The 18584-nt window shown below is 44.6% G+C and overlaps 3 protein-coding genes across 3 annotated transcripts in view; 1 reads left to right on the top strand and 2 right to left on the bottom strand.

Annotated features, from left to right (window-relative positions):
- The first annotated feature begins 947 nt into the window (after positions 1-947).
- Positions 948-3743, top strand: LOC105193177 (mitochondrial fission 1 protein). The gene is made up of 4 exons (XM_011157534.3): positions 948-1218; positions 1730-1936; positions 2142-2247; positions 2985-3743. The coding sequence occupies exons 1-4, from the start codon at positions 1174-1176 to the stop codon at positions 3074-3076; spliced, it is 450 nt and encodes a 149-aa protein (XP_011155836.1). The 5' UTR covers positions 948-1173; the 3' UTR covers positions 3077-3743.
- Positions 3744-4579: 836 nt separating this feature from the next.
- Positions 4580-15017, bottom strand: LOC113003543 (POU domain, class 3, transcription factor 3). The gene has a single exon (XM_026133354.2). The coding sequence runs from the start codon at positions 14995-14997 to the stop codon at positions 14386-14388; it is 612 nt and encodes a 203-aa protein (XP_025989139.1). The 5' UTR covers positions 14998-15017; the 3' UTR covers positions 4580-14385.
- Positions 15018-15069: 52 nt separating this feature from the next.
- The window catches only part of LOC105193176 (insulin-like growth factor-binding protein complex acid labile subunit), a 207146-nt gene continuing 203631 nt past the window's right edge, over positions 15070-18584 (bottom strand). Inside the window, exon 5 of the mRNA XM_011157533.3 lies at positions 15070-16782. Within this exon, the coding sequence (XP_011155835.2) occupies positions 15112-16782 (1671 nt within the window). The 3' untranslated portion in view covers positions 15070-15111. The remainder of the gene's footprint in view (positions 16783-18584) is intronic.

The raw sequence follows: 18584 nt of genomic DNA, 5'->3' as shown, positions 1-18584 counted from the left end.
CCCGACACCACGCTTTCCAGTGAAAACGTAAAACGGAGTATTCGACTTTGCAAGCGTCACTTTTTGACGTCGCAATCAAAGACAATTTTATTTCATTATAACTGATATGTCAAGTTAATAATTAAAAAGGATCTTATTAATTCAGATATTTTATATAAAAATGTTTCAAAGTGATAAATAGGATACGAAAGGCGTCAATTAATCTGATTAATCATAATCTGATTAATCATCCGAAATAATTGGGTAGATGACAAAGAAAAATATTGATTCGTAACTTTATTTTCTAGCGTTTTAATCAAAGTAGCTTTTTGAAATGATAAAATCACGTTTGCGCGAAAGCGCTATAAACATAAAGCGAATTTTTTTAATTCATCGATTGATCAGTTGCATTATGCGCAAATGCAACTTTTCTCTGTAAACGCTGCATAATTTACATCAATCGCATTATATGTAAATGCAACTTTGCTGTGTAAAAGCTGCATTTGTGTATAATGCGATTGATCAATTAAAGAACTTGCTGCATATAGCGCCTTCGCGCAAACCCGATTTTCTAATTTAGAAAAGGGGCTTTGATTAAAAAGCCAGAAAACAAAGTCGCGAATCAACACTCCTCTCTGTTATTTACCTTATTTATTCCGTGTGATTAACTGGCGCCTTTCATATTTATTTGTCACTTCACTATATTTTTATACAAAGTGCCTGGATCAAACTAACAGACTCTCGATATATTTTTAACTACATTTATATGTTATTAAAAAAACCTATTTTAACAAATTTCATTACGTTGCATTACCTATTCATTTATTTCGAATGATTAATCGAATTAAACTGATTGACGAATTAAGAAACCCGCCTATATTTATTGTCGACTCTCGTTCCTTTCTTCGATACGATTCATAAACCGCGCCATCTGCAGCGCGGTATCGAGCCTCAGCGGGTTTCGCAAATCGCAATTCGCGTATTCTCGCCTCCTGCGATGTGTCAAGTCGCCTCTCAGTAAGTCGCCTCTCAGTCCCGCACCTGCAGCCGCGTTTTAGGAACCGGGAGATTCGCGATTGTATAGCGGTAGCGCGACGGTCTCCTTTCGCCTCGTCTTGTCTTGTCCCGTCTCTCGGCTCGGTGTGTGGCAAAGTGCGCGCCGCTTACGTCAACGTTCATCAATCCGGAAAAGAAATGGAGGACGTTTTGAACGAGGTCGTCTCTTCCGAGGATTTGAAGGTAAACACGCCCGAGGAATGAAACTTCGCGATAATCACGCTCGATGTCCCGACATTCCGTTCCTCGCGTTCGCTGTTCCGTGGCTCGCCTCGGACGAGCGGCGACAACGCGTTGGGAGAGTTAGGTTAGGTTACGCGGACACCTATTTACGTTCACGTATATGCGCGCGATATAATTTTGTTCGTCGATACGGTTAATTCACGCGTCGAGGCAACTCGCTTCATGCCGACCTTTCGCTTGCATTTCTGCGAATCTTTAATAATTGCGTCTGAGCCAATCCCGTAATGTACATACGTCATGTTCCCACTACAAAAAAAAAAGTTGCACCATGAACACGCAGGTTGCGCACCGCAATTCCGCGAATAAATTATAATTAATTTGATGCTCTCGACTAGCGAGTCGTAACGGAGTTGGGATGACGCGATGTCCCCTGATCGGGAAATGCGATGCGAAGTACGCGCAAATGTTGCATCATCTTGTGACAAGTCTGTCGTGATTGCGTTTTTTTTAGAAATTCGAAACTGTATACAATGAGCAGTTGCACACGTCGTACGTTACGCAAAAAGCCCAATTTGAATATGCCTGGTGCCTCGTGAGGAGTAAATACTCGGCAGACATTCGGAAAGGAATATTGCTGCTGGAGGACCTCTATAGCAATCACGATACGGAAAAGCGCGATTGCCTGTACTATTTGGCCATTGGAAATGCCAGAATAAAGGTAATATACACATGACTTGAATGAATGTGCCAAACACTTTGTTTTCTGTTCCTTAGATCGCACTAGAACTTATCTTTTCGCTTTTGTTAACTTTCAAACATATATCTTATTTTTAATGTACATTGGTTCAGAAAGCTTTCAGGAATAAAAAACAAACCTTTTGTTATTAGCTCTTAATCCTTATCCTTTAAATGTCTTCTTCCAGGAATACTCCAAGGCACTGTCATATGTCAGGGCATTCCTTCAGATCGAGCCTGCGAACGTGCAAGTACAAAATCTGGAATCGTTGATAAGGAAGAAGATGGAAAAAGGTTTCCCTCTTACAATTTCTTATCGGCTTAAGAGAATAAAGCTCGTAGTTTGTCTAGGGGCAACATCGCTAAGAGATTTCTGCAATTTCCTTACACAGTCATATTATTTCTGGTTGCTTCTGCTAATCTTTTTGATCTCTTGGATTGCTAAGTTTTATATTGATTTCACTTAACGATTTTGCGATTCCACTTTATGATTCATACTAACCCAAAACTCATCAGCTTGGGAAAAGAAATAGCTAACTTCTTGCATGTTCTTGCAGCACAATTTTGTAATATAACCTCTTCCATAATCTTCTATAAAGATCTTTCATTTTTTTATTTTTTTATTTATTTATTTATTTATTTTTTTTTTGCTTATTCAATTCATTTAATTTCCTCTTTGTGGTAGATTAGTTAGTAGTAATAGAGTATTTAGTTTATATTTTACAGATTAAAGACTTTAGCGTAGATACGGTGGTCTCATTAATAATCATTGCTGTATTTTCTGCATTTATCTCTATTATTCCATCTGTATATTCTGTATATAATAAGTATATAATAAAAATTTGTACCGACGACATGACAAACCCATATTTAATACCATCATGCTGATTCATGTATGTCACACTGTTCTCCTTTTATTGGTTCGCGATACTAATCGACTAATAAAATTGCAAATATCACCTGAGAAGCTTAATCGGCATTTTCGTGACTGGAATTGGCATTGAATTTCGTTTGTTTCTTTTTTTTTGCAGAGGGCCTTATGGGTATGGCTGTTGCGGGAGGTGTTATTATCGGTGTCGCAAGTATTCTAGGCCTGGGTATTGCGATGGCAAAAAAACATTAGTTACCCCTAAAAGAATTATTAGAACTGTGACTATACAATTACACTTGTGATTTAATTTATTTGCGCGAAATGGTGTGTAATGTGCGTCATAATTGCCGTTTGAGACAGTGACGAGTCTCAAATGTATTAGAACGTTGACCAAATCTAATAAATTATAATTTTTAACGTTATTTTTCTATTTATCACGAAAAAAAGGGAGAACAAGGAAGAAAATATAGGGCTTATAAATACGATTCTTTAATTAGTTATATTATTTATAGAATAATTTATGCCGTTTTAAACACCTCGCATAAAATGTGATCTTCTTTATGCTTCCCAAAAGTATCTGTTTAATAGTCAAGTCAATTTAATTTTCAATATCCGTTTGTTGTATGCGATTATTTTTTTTTACATTCCAAAGTTACAGGCGATTATTTTTCACATTGTATATGTCACGCATAATATTACATAGACATGTATATATCAGTAAATCATTATAGATATATGTATATCGTAATGATTTATATTTAAAATCATGTTTAATCGAAGCGTACCAAAGCTATAAATAAAATTACAGAATAATAAGTATTATAGCTTTTGTATATAATTAGGGTTATATTTACAGTTGTATACGCGGGTTTGTGTTATTACTGGATCCTTTTAATAAAAGTCATTGTTTGAAGCTATATGTCGGATTGATGCTTTTTCCACGCGAATTATCTTCCACGTATAACACAATTTGCGACTCTCAGAACCTGATGATCCTATCGTAATAAAATTATGCGGAATATGGGGCAGCGTCCCACTTCTCATTTATGATTCCGCACAGGAATTTATTCGCGCGGAAAATTAACATTCATTCGCGACAGTCGCTCGAACGGCGTTTCCTTATTCGTCTCGAGTTCAGAATACGTTGCAACGTTGATACGAGAACAGAAGTTTGATTCCTTTGAGAAAGTGAAGCGCTGCTCTGTACACGTTAAACGCGTATTCACCGTTAAATCTGACTGGCCAATTCTCGCATTGTATATTTACCATCCATCATGATCTTCGTATTACGCAAATTCAATCGCATTATTGCCAGATGTAACTGTCCAAGTTCCTTCGTGTTTATGTTTGAATGCGATTTCCATATTAGATATATGAAACTCAGAATTATATAGACGGTCGTATCTAGCGTTAAATGCACCGCCAAACACAGATGCGAGTATCTGGCAATTCTAGCAACAAATATTCAGTCGTGTTTATCAGTGAGCAGCGTTTGCTTAAAGTATGTTCTATTCGTCTGAAAATGCAGGATCATAAGCATAAAACCAAATCAATCGAAATATTCAGAAATCTGCGATTAAGACTTAAAATACATTCCAAATTTAAGCGATTTAAAATAAATTATTTGGAACATTTAGAAATCTAATTAAAATAATAATTATTTACATAATTATATTTACGCCAAGCCTTGGTCTTAAAAACTCGGGGATTTTAAATGAAAGGACGGATGAAGAAAATATAATAGTTTCCACAATGCTTTTTTTATATATAGATTTATTGATGACTTCTTAATATCCGTTGATAAAGTTGTTTATGTACAAAATAACGCTGAAATATCCCTATTAATATTATTACTATTATTATTATGTTATTATTAATGACCTATGTTATGGCCCGGGGACTCCCACTTTTCCTCGAAAGAGAACAGCCCTCTTCTCGCTCGGTTCGAAGAGTCGGAGTACGCTCGCTTGTCTTTTACTAGCCGAAAAACACGAGCGCCACGCGCCTCTCCCGCTCGCCTTCTTTTTTTCCCTCGTGCTCGCCGTGCACAAATGCGACGAATAATATTTACACAGGCCGATCGCGACCGGATCGGCTCCTCCTCCACCGGAAAGCGGACGAAAAGAAGGCCGCGAGATCGGCGGGACGTGACACGTCCGCGCCTTACTCGCCTTTATGGTACACACCTTAATGAAGGATTCTCAGTTAAGTGAAGAGAAAATCGAGTATAGGCGACAAATGGGAATTTCGTTAAACGCGTGGTTTTGTGTGTGTGCGTGTGCGTGTCGCTCCGCATCATCCCCGCGCGCGTTCTGTATTTGAATTGATCTCGAGTTATCTCTATCTGATAATTATTGCTCGCGTCTTGAGATAGAAATCGAAAAACAAAAAAAATGAAATTTTCATTGTTTGACGATTAACGTGTTCACCACTCGACGCATACGGTTCCGAGAGATGGGATTTCGGTTCAAGTTCGACGAAATGAGAATTAAACCGGGGAGGAATTAAATTTGGATAAAAAGAATTTCTCTTATTAAGATCGCGACTTTCGCGTCGGGCAACGCGCGGCGAAAATGCGGACCGTCTACTACCACCCTCGGAGTAGAGGGGGGGAGGGGCAATTCGGGGGGAGAGAGAGGGAGGGATGTATTTACAGCGGGGGGAAATCGCGAGGAAGCTGTGCCACTTGTACCCACGGTGTAACGACATCGACGACCGTCGCGATTAGTACGCGAGACAATTGGTGTGATACGTGGCGCGCGGAAATGATAATCACCCTCCGCCGATCCGGAGATTACGCTGCTGGCCATCCTCCTCCGAAACGCGATGCGGCCGTTTAATAATGTATTTAAAAAAAGAGAGAGAGAATGTCCCGCTGCGCCAATTTGCGGCCGGAATTGCCGGCCTCGGACGCGAGAGAGCGGTTATCGATTAATAAACGTTACGGTAGGATCGCGTTTGGGAGAGCGCGCGTCGGGGGTTTATCGCGGAAAAACTCCCACGAATTCCGATCGCCGCTATCGCGTCGAAAAGGAAGGAAGGAAAGGAGCGTGCTCTGAAGAAAGAAAGGGCTCTCCTGGATTTTCTTTCAAGCATTTCCCGCTGATATTTCCACACAGGTATACGTCCACCACTCGGCGGCGACTTAGGAGTCTAATTTAGTTTTCACTTGGCTCGCGGTTTTTTGCCCGTTCCCATCTTATTTTTTGCAGTGGGATGTACTTCAGAGCGTGCCTTAGGTCAACGCGCGGTCGTTTTCGAACTTTTTCAATGCTTTTTACGCGCGAACAAAATTTCGCGCGTGTTTACGCGGCCGCGGTGGAGTTCGATAATTAAACTTGTCCTCCCAATCCCATTCTAACGCCGTTTCGGAAAGTTGCGCGCGCTCTCTTTGTTTTTTTTTCCCGCCATAATTCGTTTCGGTCGATAGCACGGTCGTTCTTCCGTAGACTCTCGCGGGCGACATAATCATTTCGAAAAATGCGCGAAAAGCGGTGTTTTTCACAGCTCGACGCACCACCGTTGCCGTCGTCCGCGATAATCGCACGCGTTATCCCGTGGCTCGCAGCTTCACAGTCCTCTCGCGCGAGTTCGGACCACCGCCGATCGCGAAACCGAGCCCCGCGATCGTCGAGTCCTTCCCGTTTTCGCCTCGAAGGAGACGTTCTCTTCTTCTTCCCTTTTATCTAGCGTAGGAAGAAATTGCTCGATAGATTAGCAGCTTGAAAATACTTTAAGCGGTTTAAGGATGAATATTGCTTTCTCAATAAGGCTTCGCTATGCTTTACACGAATGTACAGTGTAGTGTGTGCATGTGTGTAGGTATGTGTGTGTACGTGTACGTGTGCCGGCTTGTCCGCCGATCAAATCTCGACTCGGAACGGATCCTCTATTGATCTATTCTCCGAATCTAAAGTGCGTGGAGACGAGATCAAAAAATTTATACACAATCGCCTAAAGATAGATCGATCGATAGAAAAAGCTTTAAGTTCCGCCATCCTGGAGAAGCGCGAAGTATCACCCTAATGATATACGATCTCTCATGGAATGTGCATATAATACCGCCCGATTTATCCGACGAGATTCACGATTCCACTTGAGTCAGACCCAAGTGCGAGAATCAAGTACTATATATTATATGTAATATATCACAATATAAGATTAGGTCGTTTAAATTCGATACATGGGGCATTATCAACGAAGGGAAATTCATTTGAAATTCATTCGTTCGCGAAACCACCGTGGGCGAAATTACTTTCCTCCTAGATCGAATGCGTACATTCAAAAGAATCGAGTACTTAGCAGGAAAAAAAAAGCTATAACACGTCCGTATCTCCGTAATTTTTACATTCTTTCAAAATGGAACGCACGTGCGCGAGATGCAGGACCGATGCGGGTTCATCATCCAGAAAATTCGCGAGAGATCGTCGTTAACGATCACACAGTCGCGTAAAAAAATAAAATTAAAATTAAAATATCACGAAGAGAATTTTCGATTTCTCTAAAGATAAATAAAGGTCGCGCCGGACGCGCGTTACGCGCGGAGGATCGACCGTTATACGCTTGCCTTTTCACGGCGTAAGTTGCCCGTTTATCATATGCATGCCTACGTCCGGCATCGCGATCACAATGGCACAGAGCGCGCATTGATACTAAGTTTATCGAGTGGCGCCGATAAGGACCAGGTGCTTGCACATCCCGGCACCTCCGGCGAGTAGAGATTGCATTGCGCGCCGCTAAGTACGCGGAATTCGTCAATCGACACCCTGTCGCCGCCCGATAACGGCGTCGTCGCGAGCTCGCGGTCGAATGGCAGAACTCGAGCTTATCTCTCGAACGGCAGAAGGAACTCGGATGAGTCGTGTGTTATGACGAGATATGAGACGAGAGTGGTGACGCGCGCGCGCGCACGCCCTTTGACGCGGGCGCGCCGCCGATTAGGGTCACACAATGAAATATACGAGCGAGACATTAAGGAATGGATGAAAACATATACGTGATATTATAAGTAGAATAGACACGTTACGCAACAAGACAATATTTTCGCAAGGAATGTTAGATACTGAAAGACGGAACGTACGAATGGTTCTGCGTCCGCATCTCCGATTACTTCGAGATTTTTATTTTTATTTCGTGTGTTTATCGGGGATGTTTCAATATCTCTGTTCGATATATTTTTACGGGGGAGTGCGAACGGACGCCTCTTCGTGAGATTCAATCGTACTTAATATTGAGCTTATATCCCTTATAAAACATTTTCTCACACGTCTCGCTCGTACGTATCACTTTAACATTGCGCGTATCGTCACACGCAGTCGATACGAAATGGAGAAAAACGATATAATAGGCCTTAAGAACTACCGGCGCTCAATTTTGTACAATATAATTTAATATCTCGATTAATTTTACTCGATCGTTTCGAACGCTCCTCGCTTTTTACGCTTCGCTTCTTCCCTTTTCTCTTCTTCTTTCCGCTATTTTTTTTTCTTTTTTTTGGAAACGCGTCAACTGACTAGCGATACGATAACGTTACATTAGTGATTTTTAGTATGACGGTCATATCGTAAAATATACACTTTTTGCCGTCCCGCTCCTAACGCGACGGCCTTTTAATACTCTCTTTCTCTCTTTTCCGCTCGGAACTACCTATGATACTTGAACCCCGACACATTTACAATGCATTTTAATTACAAATACGCTACTTAAGATTTATCCGATGGCTCGCCTCGGTACAGTTAAGAGTTAACCGGGATCGCAAATCACGGGGAAAGCCCCAGACCGATTGTACGGGTGAGAAAATATATCCAATGATTCTAAACTTAGGCGCCGCTTGCACACTGTCCACGCTGTTAACGACTCTCGGCGATATCGCAATACGAATTTGGTAGGAATTAAATGGAATACGCGTGTCGTAACTTACGCATAAAATACGCATAAAATACACGAAGGTATAAGTACACAAAAATGAACGCTATCGTCACTTTAATGAGAATTTCCATGAAATATATTATATATTTTTTCAATCATTTTTCTCCGAATGCTCTTTCATCGTCGTGCCAATATTTGACATCTGAGCACGGGAAAAAGGAACATTCTTGTTATGAGAAACAAGAACGTTCCTTTTTTCCTGTGCACAAATGTCAATCTTTATTTTCGAAATATTGGAATGAGATTGTACATAGAGTTAAACAATTTGCTTGTGTGAAGAATTTTGTACAATTTCGTCAAGAAAAATATATAAGATATATAAGAAACTTGATTTAATTAGTAATGCTACTTCCTCATTAAATTTACAAATGAGTACTGCAAAATGCGATTTTATGATACCAATCACAAGGAAACAGAAAATTAAATAAATCAAGAGAATTGCGTTTAAATTTTACAGATGAGATTTAACAATGCAATAATAGAACACTCTATCAAATTACATTTTAGATTTTACATTTGGTAATGCTTTGAGATGCAATACATACATCCTTAAGAAATGTGAGAGAGAACAATATTTCATTAAAATGACGGTACATGGAAAAACAAACGTGTCGCGTCTCGCGGAAGACGCGCACAATACGCTTTTTCGTATCGTCGTGTCTCGACGAAGGAGATCGTATCTCGTGTCGCAAATAAGAAGATACAAAAAGGTCTCTCGCGTGAAATGAGCAGTGCGAAATAAGCATTTCAGAAGAAATGAGATTATCGTTCGGGAGAGCCTTGTACGAGACTGCGCGAGCGTTACGTCGCGTGCGTCGCGCGAAGCTCCTTCGATTTGCAAAGTTCGACGAAGATAAAGACGCCGAGCGAAAATTCCCCGGAAGCAAAGTTTTCCCGGATATTTCGGTTGGTTCTCGAACTTACGAAATTAGATACGTCCCTATGCAAGTTCTCTCCGTCGATGTTTCGACGTTGGAGCTGCCGGAAACGCTGCTTCGGCCGTCGTCTCGTCTTTGGTGCATCAATTCACGAGAGCTCGCGTCACCGAACGTGCATTACGCGCATCCTCAGATGCACGATGCAGCGTAGCGATATTGCAATCCTTTATGTATACAAATATAATATTTCTGCCCGTGTATATAAACGTAATCGCATTTTCAAGAAAAGTTATGCTTATGTTAGAGTAGAAGTTTACCTTTTTTGCCGCCATCTCTTTTTATTCCGCAAAACCTATTCTGTAAAACGAGCGTAGCGCGAACTCTCGCGAATTTTAAAGCAGTCTTTAACACCGGTTTTATGGTACGTCGAGACGTGCACCGTAAAATATCGAAAATTGTATGGTACAAAATATAGAAATCGTATCGTAACGTGCAAAAAGTGCTCGGCTCTTCTTCGTGACAGTCAAAAGTTGAGCGGAAATAATGGTCTGAATCTTTTTTCGAAATCGACGTTTTTCAATGACGTGGACTTTCACGTTATCGAAAAGCGTAGATTACGCGGTTTGATTTTGCATCGAACTTACATACTTCCAAGAGCCGTTCGCTCGAAAAACGATATTTTCTGAACACCAGGGTTGGTTATTGTGAACACATAATTTGAGCCGCTCGCTTTCTTTGCAGCACGAAATGCTTACGAAACCATCGAAACTATTTGGAAAAATCATCGTCGTACACTTCGATTCATTGAGACCTCGATACGATATTTTCTCAGCGATTGCTTAAAGGTTGCGTTGCGGATGTCGATACTGGGGCAGTTAAAACTCGTTACAGGGATACCTTTCGCTCTCCCTTCGCGATTCAATCTATTTAATTGCGATAAGTGACAATGTACACGCTTAATCCTACCTCGGAACGCAGTTGAACGCCGTAAATCTCGCTTCTATCCGACAAATTCGCGTCGCGTATCAAATAATAAAATTCCCGATGCCAAATCGGCGTCAACGGAGTGGAAAGAGTTTTACGAGCGAGGATGAGTGTCCTTGAGACATGTGCAGACGCATCTCACGATAGAGAAAAGAGAATTCTATGCGGTTATACCTAAAAATGGAGCCGCAATATATCTTCCTACGGCGGCAGCGCCGTACGACGACGTTACTCCATTATCGATAGTAACTTTCACTCCCGCCGTAACTCCCTTCTTCGCCATTCGATGCATCCGTAATTTACCTGCGATAAATCACGCTCGATATTCGCTATCGTTACTGTCCACGATATTTTTTTTTTTTTTTTTTTCAAAGACTTATTTAACGCTTAGCACACATTGCTCCACGTTTAAAGTATAATTTCGTGAATTTACCGAGCATATCAATTCCGCGAATCATTATCGAGACTGAAGGTAGACCGAAAGAGAAGCGATCGCGCCGGAAATAATCACGACATTACGCGAGATAGCCCGACAGTGCAAATCAACACACGCCTTCTTCTGCAAATATTAAAACCGTTCTCAATTTTCGTCCGATTTCTGCTGCGTCGCAAAGTTAACGCCTCGAAGCCTAATCCTCGAGAACCCGTTGCAGATTCTACCGGAGCTGAAATTCCGCCACTCTCTCCACGCCCAGCAGCGAGCGAGCGATTCGAGCAAACGAGCGGCTTGCATCGCGCCGCCGCCACCACCGCCGCCAGAGTCGATTCAAGGTGCAGTCACCTTTCTCAGGCCGGGTGACCGTGGAATTCCACTGGGTACACTCGGGCGGAAAAATAATCTCGTTCCGTAAAGTACATCTTCGCCATATACCTCGCCTCTCACCCGTTCTCTCTCTCTTTTTCCTCCTCACTTTGCTTTCCCGCACTCTCTACCGCGGCCATTACGTCGGTCGGCGAACTAACTTAAACTCAGCCGCGCCCCGTGCATTTTAATGCAGCCGCGATTTATCAGGGCCGCGGGATTTTCGATGCGCCGCCGCCGGCATCGCCGCGGGAATTACCTTCCCTTGTGTGATATTGAAAGTAAAAGTGACCGGAAAATTACCCACGTGGCGGGTACCACCGACACCGCGATTCAGTGGGGGATTAAACGGCAGTATTTCGGTGGCGTGCAGACCGGTTGGAATTCGGCCTGCTGCGGCGAGAGCCGCGGGGAGATGTTGCCTTTCTCGCGAGGATTCAAAACCCCGATGTCGGTGAAACGGATCACGTCGCCGTTCTCGATTTCTTCTCGTGGGATACGTGAGGTGATCGCGATTGACGGACGCGACGACGTGTACTTCGAAGAACAAACTTCAGAAATTCGAATCGAAATTCGGAAAATTGTAAAAAGAATTGTTACTCGTTTATTAATAATAAATTAATAATTACTATTCATTAGTCGTCTATTAGTTATTTATTATCCGAGCGAAATAAACGTTTTTTGGTAACGATAGCGTCATCAACGAAGAGGATTTCAGTTTCTAGAATGCCACATTTCAGATCAATCTTCAAGTATAACCGCGCGTTCGCATTGCACGCTATTATCGCGAGAATTCCCTTAGAGATATCCACTTGGAGATCGACGTGACCTCACGATCTGAAAGACACTCATCCGTTGAAACGAGGGGAACGGACGATATCCGCGTTTTAGAAACCTGCGCGGTTCCCTAATAACAGCGTAAACCTTCTTAAGGTTAAATCCCTAACGCGGTCTTACCCTTAACTTACATATCGACCAGAAATTTAAAAAAAAGAAGAAAAAGAAACGACCGTCCTTACATCGCTAACTCGCGCCACGATATCAGATAACGTTTTGATAGTTTCTCCATCCCCGATTGATCTCTCGTCGATCGAGGGATCAATCGCACACACGGATACCCGCTTACCAATCGTTTCTCTTTCTCTCGCTCTCTCACTCTCTCTCTTTTTATCTTTCTCTCCTAATCACTTTTTGGTAGACAGGTATCCGGAAACTCGACGACGATCTAGATTCTCTTAAAGTTAAAGATAGTCGAGGACGCGTTGACACACTAGCTCAACTATACCGTCTCCGTCGTGCCTCTGTACATTGGTGTTTTTATTTAGAAAATAATTCGACCGTTTAGAATATATATATAATTTATGTATATATATATTTTTTTTTATTTATATATATATATATCTGTATATGTATATATTTATATAGCTGCGTCCTACGTTGCTTATAGTACGATCAATCTCCTCGCATATGATACACGTCTCGTCTCGCGCGACACGAACTCTCGGTTGCGCGTCCGCCTGGAATAAAACGATCGAGCGGCGATCGATGGATCTTAACGAGTCGCGCTCGTTCCCCGAACCGTGATCTTCAGATCCTCAGAGCCGTACGACTCGTTAAGCTCTCGTCCTCGGATCGGCGATTCAAGAATGACTCGGCGTAGACCGATGCGCTATCGAACTTCAGTTTCGATCGAGCTCGGCGGTCTCGGCACGATCAAGTGGTCGACCGCGCGTATAGAATTTTTACGCGTGTATTGTGCATGTGCATCGCATTGGAACACAACAGGCTCCACGTGGCCGATGGTCCGTCGTTTCCGGGAAAGAAGAGGGAGGGAGGGAGGAGATCGTAGACCGACCCTGTCTTCCCACGGGTTATCTACCCGCCAGGGATTTCCGTTTGGCATCACTCATCCTCGACAGTGCTGATCTTGCGGTCATCAGTGATAAGACAGACGTGATAAAAATCCTGGCGAAAGTCATTCCGTGTCCGTTGGGTCTTCTTTTCTCCGGGATTCTGAGACGACGACTCCCCACGGTGACGTAGTGAGGGTATTAATCTTCGAGCAGTCGCGCGGGAAGATGGGCTTATTAAGGATCGCTTAGGGTTATAGACGAGGTGTATAATTTTCGGAATGCCATCTCGTTCCGAAAAAGATGCGGCATCTTTTACAGATATACTAAACGCTAAGTTTATCCGCATCTTTTGATAGGGAGCCTATTGGTTTTTTGTTTGTTTGTTTGTTTGTTTGATGCGTCATTACAAGTCAAAAAAAGACCAACACGATTTTGAAAAGTTGGACGAATAAAAATTTCGAAAAATGTTTTAAAAGCATAACTCACAAAGAACTACCCAAATTTAGACTTTGCGTTATTCAAATTACATAATAAACATCTTACAGATTTCAAATAAATATTTAATGTAATTTTTCTCCGACGACGTGTGTCGTGAGGGCGATTAGATGCTGCATCTAAAAGTTCAGCTTCTGTTCTTTCCCGTTGAAAACTTAAGAAATAAAAATATCAACTAACAGATGTCTTTTTTTATAGCACTGATCGTTGGCTTTCGACTAATCGCAGTATCACTGATTCGCGTTTGGCCGATCCACGATGGTACTAATATTTCGTATACGAATAGAAGTCCAATAGATTGTATATCATGGCGATATGGCGATCACACTTTTAATGTGATCTTTTTGGTCTCGCTTCTTGATATTTTTCATCAGCATCAGTCTTCTTCCTGCGCGTTTTACTAGTTTGCATCCTTTTTTTGTGTGTTGCGCGACGAGAGGAACTTTTTTTCTGATTGGTCTCCGTTGGTCTCCTTCGTCATCTTTTCAAATTGTCAATTGCGAATTTTGCCGTACTATGTGAAACAACGCGGAGGAGTCCACGGTGATCGCGTCTATTTTTGGATTACAGATCCCGTCTTCCGTTTTCTCGATTTACAACGTGAGGTGTCCGATTAATCGTCTACGCTCGGTACGTGCCGATCACGCCCATGTCGAGACTGTCGCGCAACTCCATCTCCAGCTGGGCCTCCCTGTGCTTATCGGATCGGTGCGACGTTACCGGTGGCGGTGGCGGAGGCGGCGGCGGACCGCTGTCTCGCTCACGATTTCTCTCGCGAGCGGACGACCTGTCTTTCTCGCGCTCTCTCGTGTGGTGATGGTAGTGATGAGCGGCGTGGCCGTTGACTGGCAGAGTGGGGTACGAGGACTGGCCGCAGTTGGGCTGATGCCTGGAGGGCAGCGGCGGTGGCGACGGCTGATGGCGGCCACCGACCGGAACTCCGTTCTGAAGCCCGGACTCCAGAGTTCGTATCCGATCCGAGTCCGGCTCTCTGGTGGAAAGCTGCGGTTGCGAATGCGGTGTACGGCGCAAGGAGTGACTGGAGTAATGAGATCTCGCGCCGCTGGACGTGACCCCGTCGATCGGCGCTGCGCTCAGCGATGCTGTGCCATCGTCCACAACGCCTCTGACCCCTCCTCCCGCTCCGCTACCACCACTACCCCCTCCTCCTCCTCCTCCTCCGCGGTGACCGGACGCGTTGTTCGCGACGGGCAGCGTTCCCGGGCGGCGCATCTGGCGCGCCGTTTCGCCGTCGATGTAGGTGAAGCCCTCGGCAAGGGTGGTGCTGCCATGGTGAGGCAGGAACCAGACCCCACCGGTCCCGGGGCTCGCCGCCCGAAGTTCTAGCTACAGTTCCGTCACCGGTATCGGTTTGATACCGGCCGCTATTTGCGCCTGCTGCTGTTGTTGCTGCTGTTGCTGCTGCAACTGCTGAAGATGGTGATGATGATGGTGCGTGGGCACCGGTTGGGACTGTGGCGTCTGATGGTGATGATGATGATGATGAGCGTGCGCCGAGCGTACGATATACTCATCATCGGAGAAAGTCTTTTGGTATTCGTGTTCTTTTCGCGATATCGCACGATTCTTCCACTTGTAGTCCTTGAGCGCATCCCGCACGCGTCTGCGACATCGGTAGTATAGGAGCAGTGCAAGGCCAGTGACGAGGGCTAGTCCAGCGGCGCACACTGTCGCGAGTAAAGCCTGTTTACGCGGATCCGAGAAGGCACAGCCCAGCTCGTCGGCGCTCATACCTTTAATGGGTTTACCCTTGGACTCAGGCGGCTCGGCGCATATCACCGGGCTCGAGTTCCTCGGGACAAGTATCTCAGCCAACCACAGCTGACTGCAATCGCACACTATCGGGTTTTCACTGAGATCCAAACGACGTAGTTCGTTCCAGGCAACCAGCGACTCCGAAAACGTAACGAAGGCATTGTCGCGCAGCATCAGATGCCTCAGATTCGGCAAACCGGCCAGGGAACCGTCCTCCATAGTGGCCAGGCGCTTGTTACTGTTTAACACAAGAGTCTCCAAATTGGCGTTGTCCGAGAAGGCTCCTTTCTCCACGGTGGTAAGCAACTTGGCGCCGGATACATCGAGCTTCTTTAACGTCGACAGACCTTGGAAGGCTCCCGATCGCAAAATCGTGAAGAAGTTCTGGCCCAAAGTAAGCTCCTCTAGGCGCGGCAACACCGCTAATTGCTTCGTCGGCACTTCGCGCAGCTTATTAGCGCCCAGTTTTAGAGTCCGGAGGGCATTTAAGCCTCGAAACGCTCCATCACTGATGTTGTCCAGTCCGGCGCCCATGATATCTAGCACTGCCAGTTGCTCGAGACCCTTAAACGCGTCGTCCGGTAACGAGGAGAAGGCGTTCCAGCCGATATGAAGCTCGGCAAGGGCGTTTAATGGCGCCAAGGCTGGCGATGGAATGGTTCGCAATTGATTGTCGTCGAGATAGAGCACTCGGAGGGTGCCTAACTTTTGGAACGCGCCTGGCTCCACCTTCGATATGCGATTCTGGCCCAGATCGAGCTCCTCGAGCTTCGATAGATAAGCGAACAGGCCGTTTTTCAGCATCTCCAGATAGTTGTCCCGCAGGTTCAATACCGTGAGGGATTTGAGGCCCTGGAACGTCTTCTCGGTCAACGCCGAAATCTTGTTGTGCTTCAGATGGAGCTCCACAAGGTGTCGTTGGGCATCGAAACTGCCGTTGGGTATGGTGAACAGGTGGTTGCTGGAAAGATCGACGTTCTTCAAGTCACCGTAGAACTGGAAAGCTGCTGCATCCACAATCTTGATGCGATTCTCCTTTAACACTATTCGCTGAATGCTGGGATTTAGCGCAATAGGTATTACATCCAGGTTGGCGCCCACGCAGGAAACCACCAGAGTGTCATCGTCGCAGGTGCAACCGTTAGGGCAAAAGGTCCGTGCCTCGGCGGTGCCGAGGGCGAACAGGCCGACCAGGACGAACAAGTGGAGGACGCCAATGACGGTGAAGCTGCATCGTGACGCCTGCAAATAATAAACAGAGAAGTTCCGATTAATTATAAGTGATAAAAAATCTTGTTAGAGCAACATGTAAACATCACGCAATAATTAAACAAATTCTTGTTCCGGTAATAATTTTCGAAAAATAAAACTTGCGAATCGAGGATGGACCTATTCGAGTTTCGTCCATTCGAAAATCACTGTTTGAGAGCGCAGTGGACAAACTCCCTGAGTCTATGTCTAGCGTAGAACACTGTCGACAGTCGCCTGAGGGAATCGATACCGTCTGGTGCACACCGCACCCAATTTATGCCGGTTTTACGACAAGAGCGTTGAATTATTTTCCGTGCAGCTCACCGCGCCGTAGCCGACGAGCAGCAACGCGCTCGTTCATTTTCCCTCTCCCTCTCTCCACGCTCGTAACGTGAGGGTGAAGTTATTTCCGTTTTCGTTGGCCGCGATCGCGCACGTAGGTGCGAAATTAAGCCTGCCGCGCGCAGCTGAAACGCCCGACCGGTTAAATTATATCCGGAAATACGAGCGCCCGCGGCTGTTCCGCGGATAATAAGCTCTCAGGGTATAAAAACTTCTATTCGAGATGGAAACGCCCGAGCCACGCCGTCGTCCGGACGAGTCCGAGCGCACCGTGGCCCAAAGTACCCCGTAAAACCTAAACGGGATGGCTGATCCCCGAAATGGGCGAAGACGCCCAGCGTCGTTTCGAAACGGAAAGAGAGCTCGGTTTTCCTCAGCAGATCGGCGGAAAAATTCGGTATCGACCCAGACGGTCTTGATATAGACACTATATCAATCGGGTAAAGCCGAAGTACCGTTCGCATGTTCCGAATTTTGTAAAATCTCGGGCGATGTTTTCCTTTCTCTCTTCGCCAGGATGCCCTATTGTGATTGGCAATCGATTGATTGGCAATCGATACTACCGTAATGTTGTTAAACACGCTCTTTACGCGCCCCACGTACTTTCAATCCTCGCGCGTAACAAAGCGAGTTTTTATCGGATCGAGAGCGGGTTCGATCAAGATTGCCGGTGATCCGATGGATCGCGTTCGGCTTCGTTTTATCTGGAGATTCATCGTTCATGCACGATCACAGAGGAACGCGATTCGTCGGATTGATAAGAGTATTTTTCTTGCGATAACAATCCGGGTCAACAGAAGTCTAAAAATCCAGCGAAATCGATCGCCCGGCGTGACAGTCGCACGAAAATGCCTGGAATATTAACGGCGTTTTGGGAGAAAAAAAAAGAGCTCGCGTGATTTACGCATACGGAGGGATTTATTTCGAAAACTCGCTTCGCCTCGTCGAACCAGTGTCGCGCTGATGCACTCCGTACGTCCGCATTAAGCCACGTATATAGTGTTTCGAAATCACCGATACGTATGTCAACATGACAGATGCCGAAAACTAAATCTAAGAGATGCATATTTATTTTCTCAAGATAATTTTCGTGCGACGTAAACGAAGGCTTTCTATAAAAAAATAAAAAAATAAAAAAAAAACGAGGGCGTGAGAAAGCGTGTGCACTCAATCTTCAGACACTCTTCTCGAGCGGAGCAGCAATTCGCGAGACTTTAATTGTCGAGATACACAACGCCAAAGACTAAACGTATGCAGCATGCAGCAGGTATCTGTTCTCAGACAGGCCAGAGCGAATCGGGTACGCGTGCAGTGTCTGTCCCCTTTTGCGTATCTCGTATATAACGCGCGTCTTTACATACGTTTCAGCGCGGACTGCTAATCCGCGTGACGAAATACGCGCAGAGAAAACGGGGCCGGATATTCGCTGCCGTATCACTGCCGCGCGTGTC

Source organism: Solenopsis invicta, chromosome 10 (assembly GCF_016802725.1).
Source record: "Solenopsis invicta isolate M01_SB chromosome 10, UNIL_Sinv_3.0, whole genome shotgun sequence".
Classification (NCBI taxonomy): domain Eukaryota; kingdom Metazoa; phylum Arthropoda; class Insecta; order Hymenoptera; family Formicidae; genus Solenopsis; species Solenopsis invicta.
This window is presented reverse-complemented; position numbering and strand designations above follow the sequence as displayed.

Excerpts from the sequence above, each read along its gene's own strand:
- LOC105193177 (XM_011157534.3), top strand. The coding sequence starts at position 1,174 with ATGGAGGACGTTTTGAACGAGGTCGTCTCTTCCGAGGATTTGAAG. Across the intron at positions 1,219-1,729 it reads TCTCTTCCGAGGATTTGAAG|AAATTCGAAACTGTATACAA; the intron begins GTAAACACGCCC and ends CGTTTTTTTTAG. Across the intron at positions 2,248-2,984 it reads AAGGAAGAAGATGGAAAAAG|AGGGCCTTATGGGTATGGCT; the intron begins GTTTCCCTCTTA and ends TTTTTTTTGCAG.
- LOC113003543 (XM_026133354.2), bottom strand. The coding sequence starts at position 14,997 with ATGCGCCGCCCGGGAACGCTGCCCGTCGCGAACAACGCGTCCGGTCAC.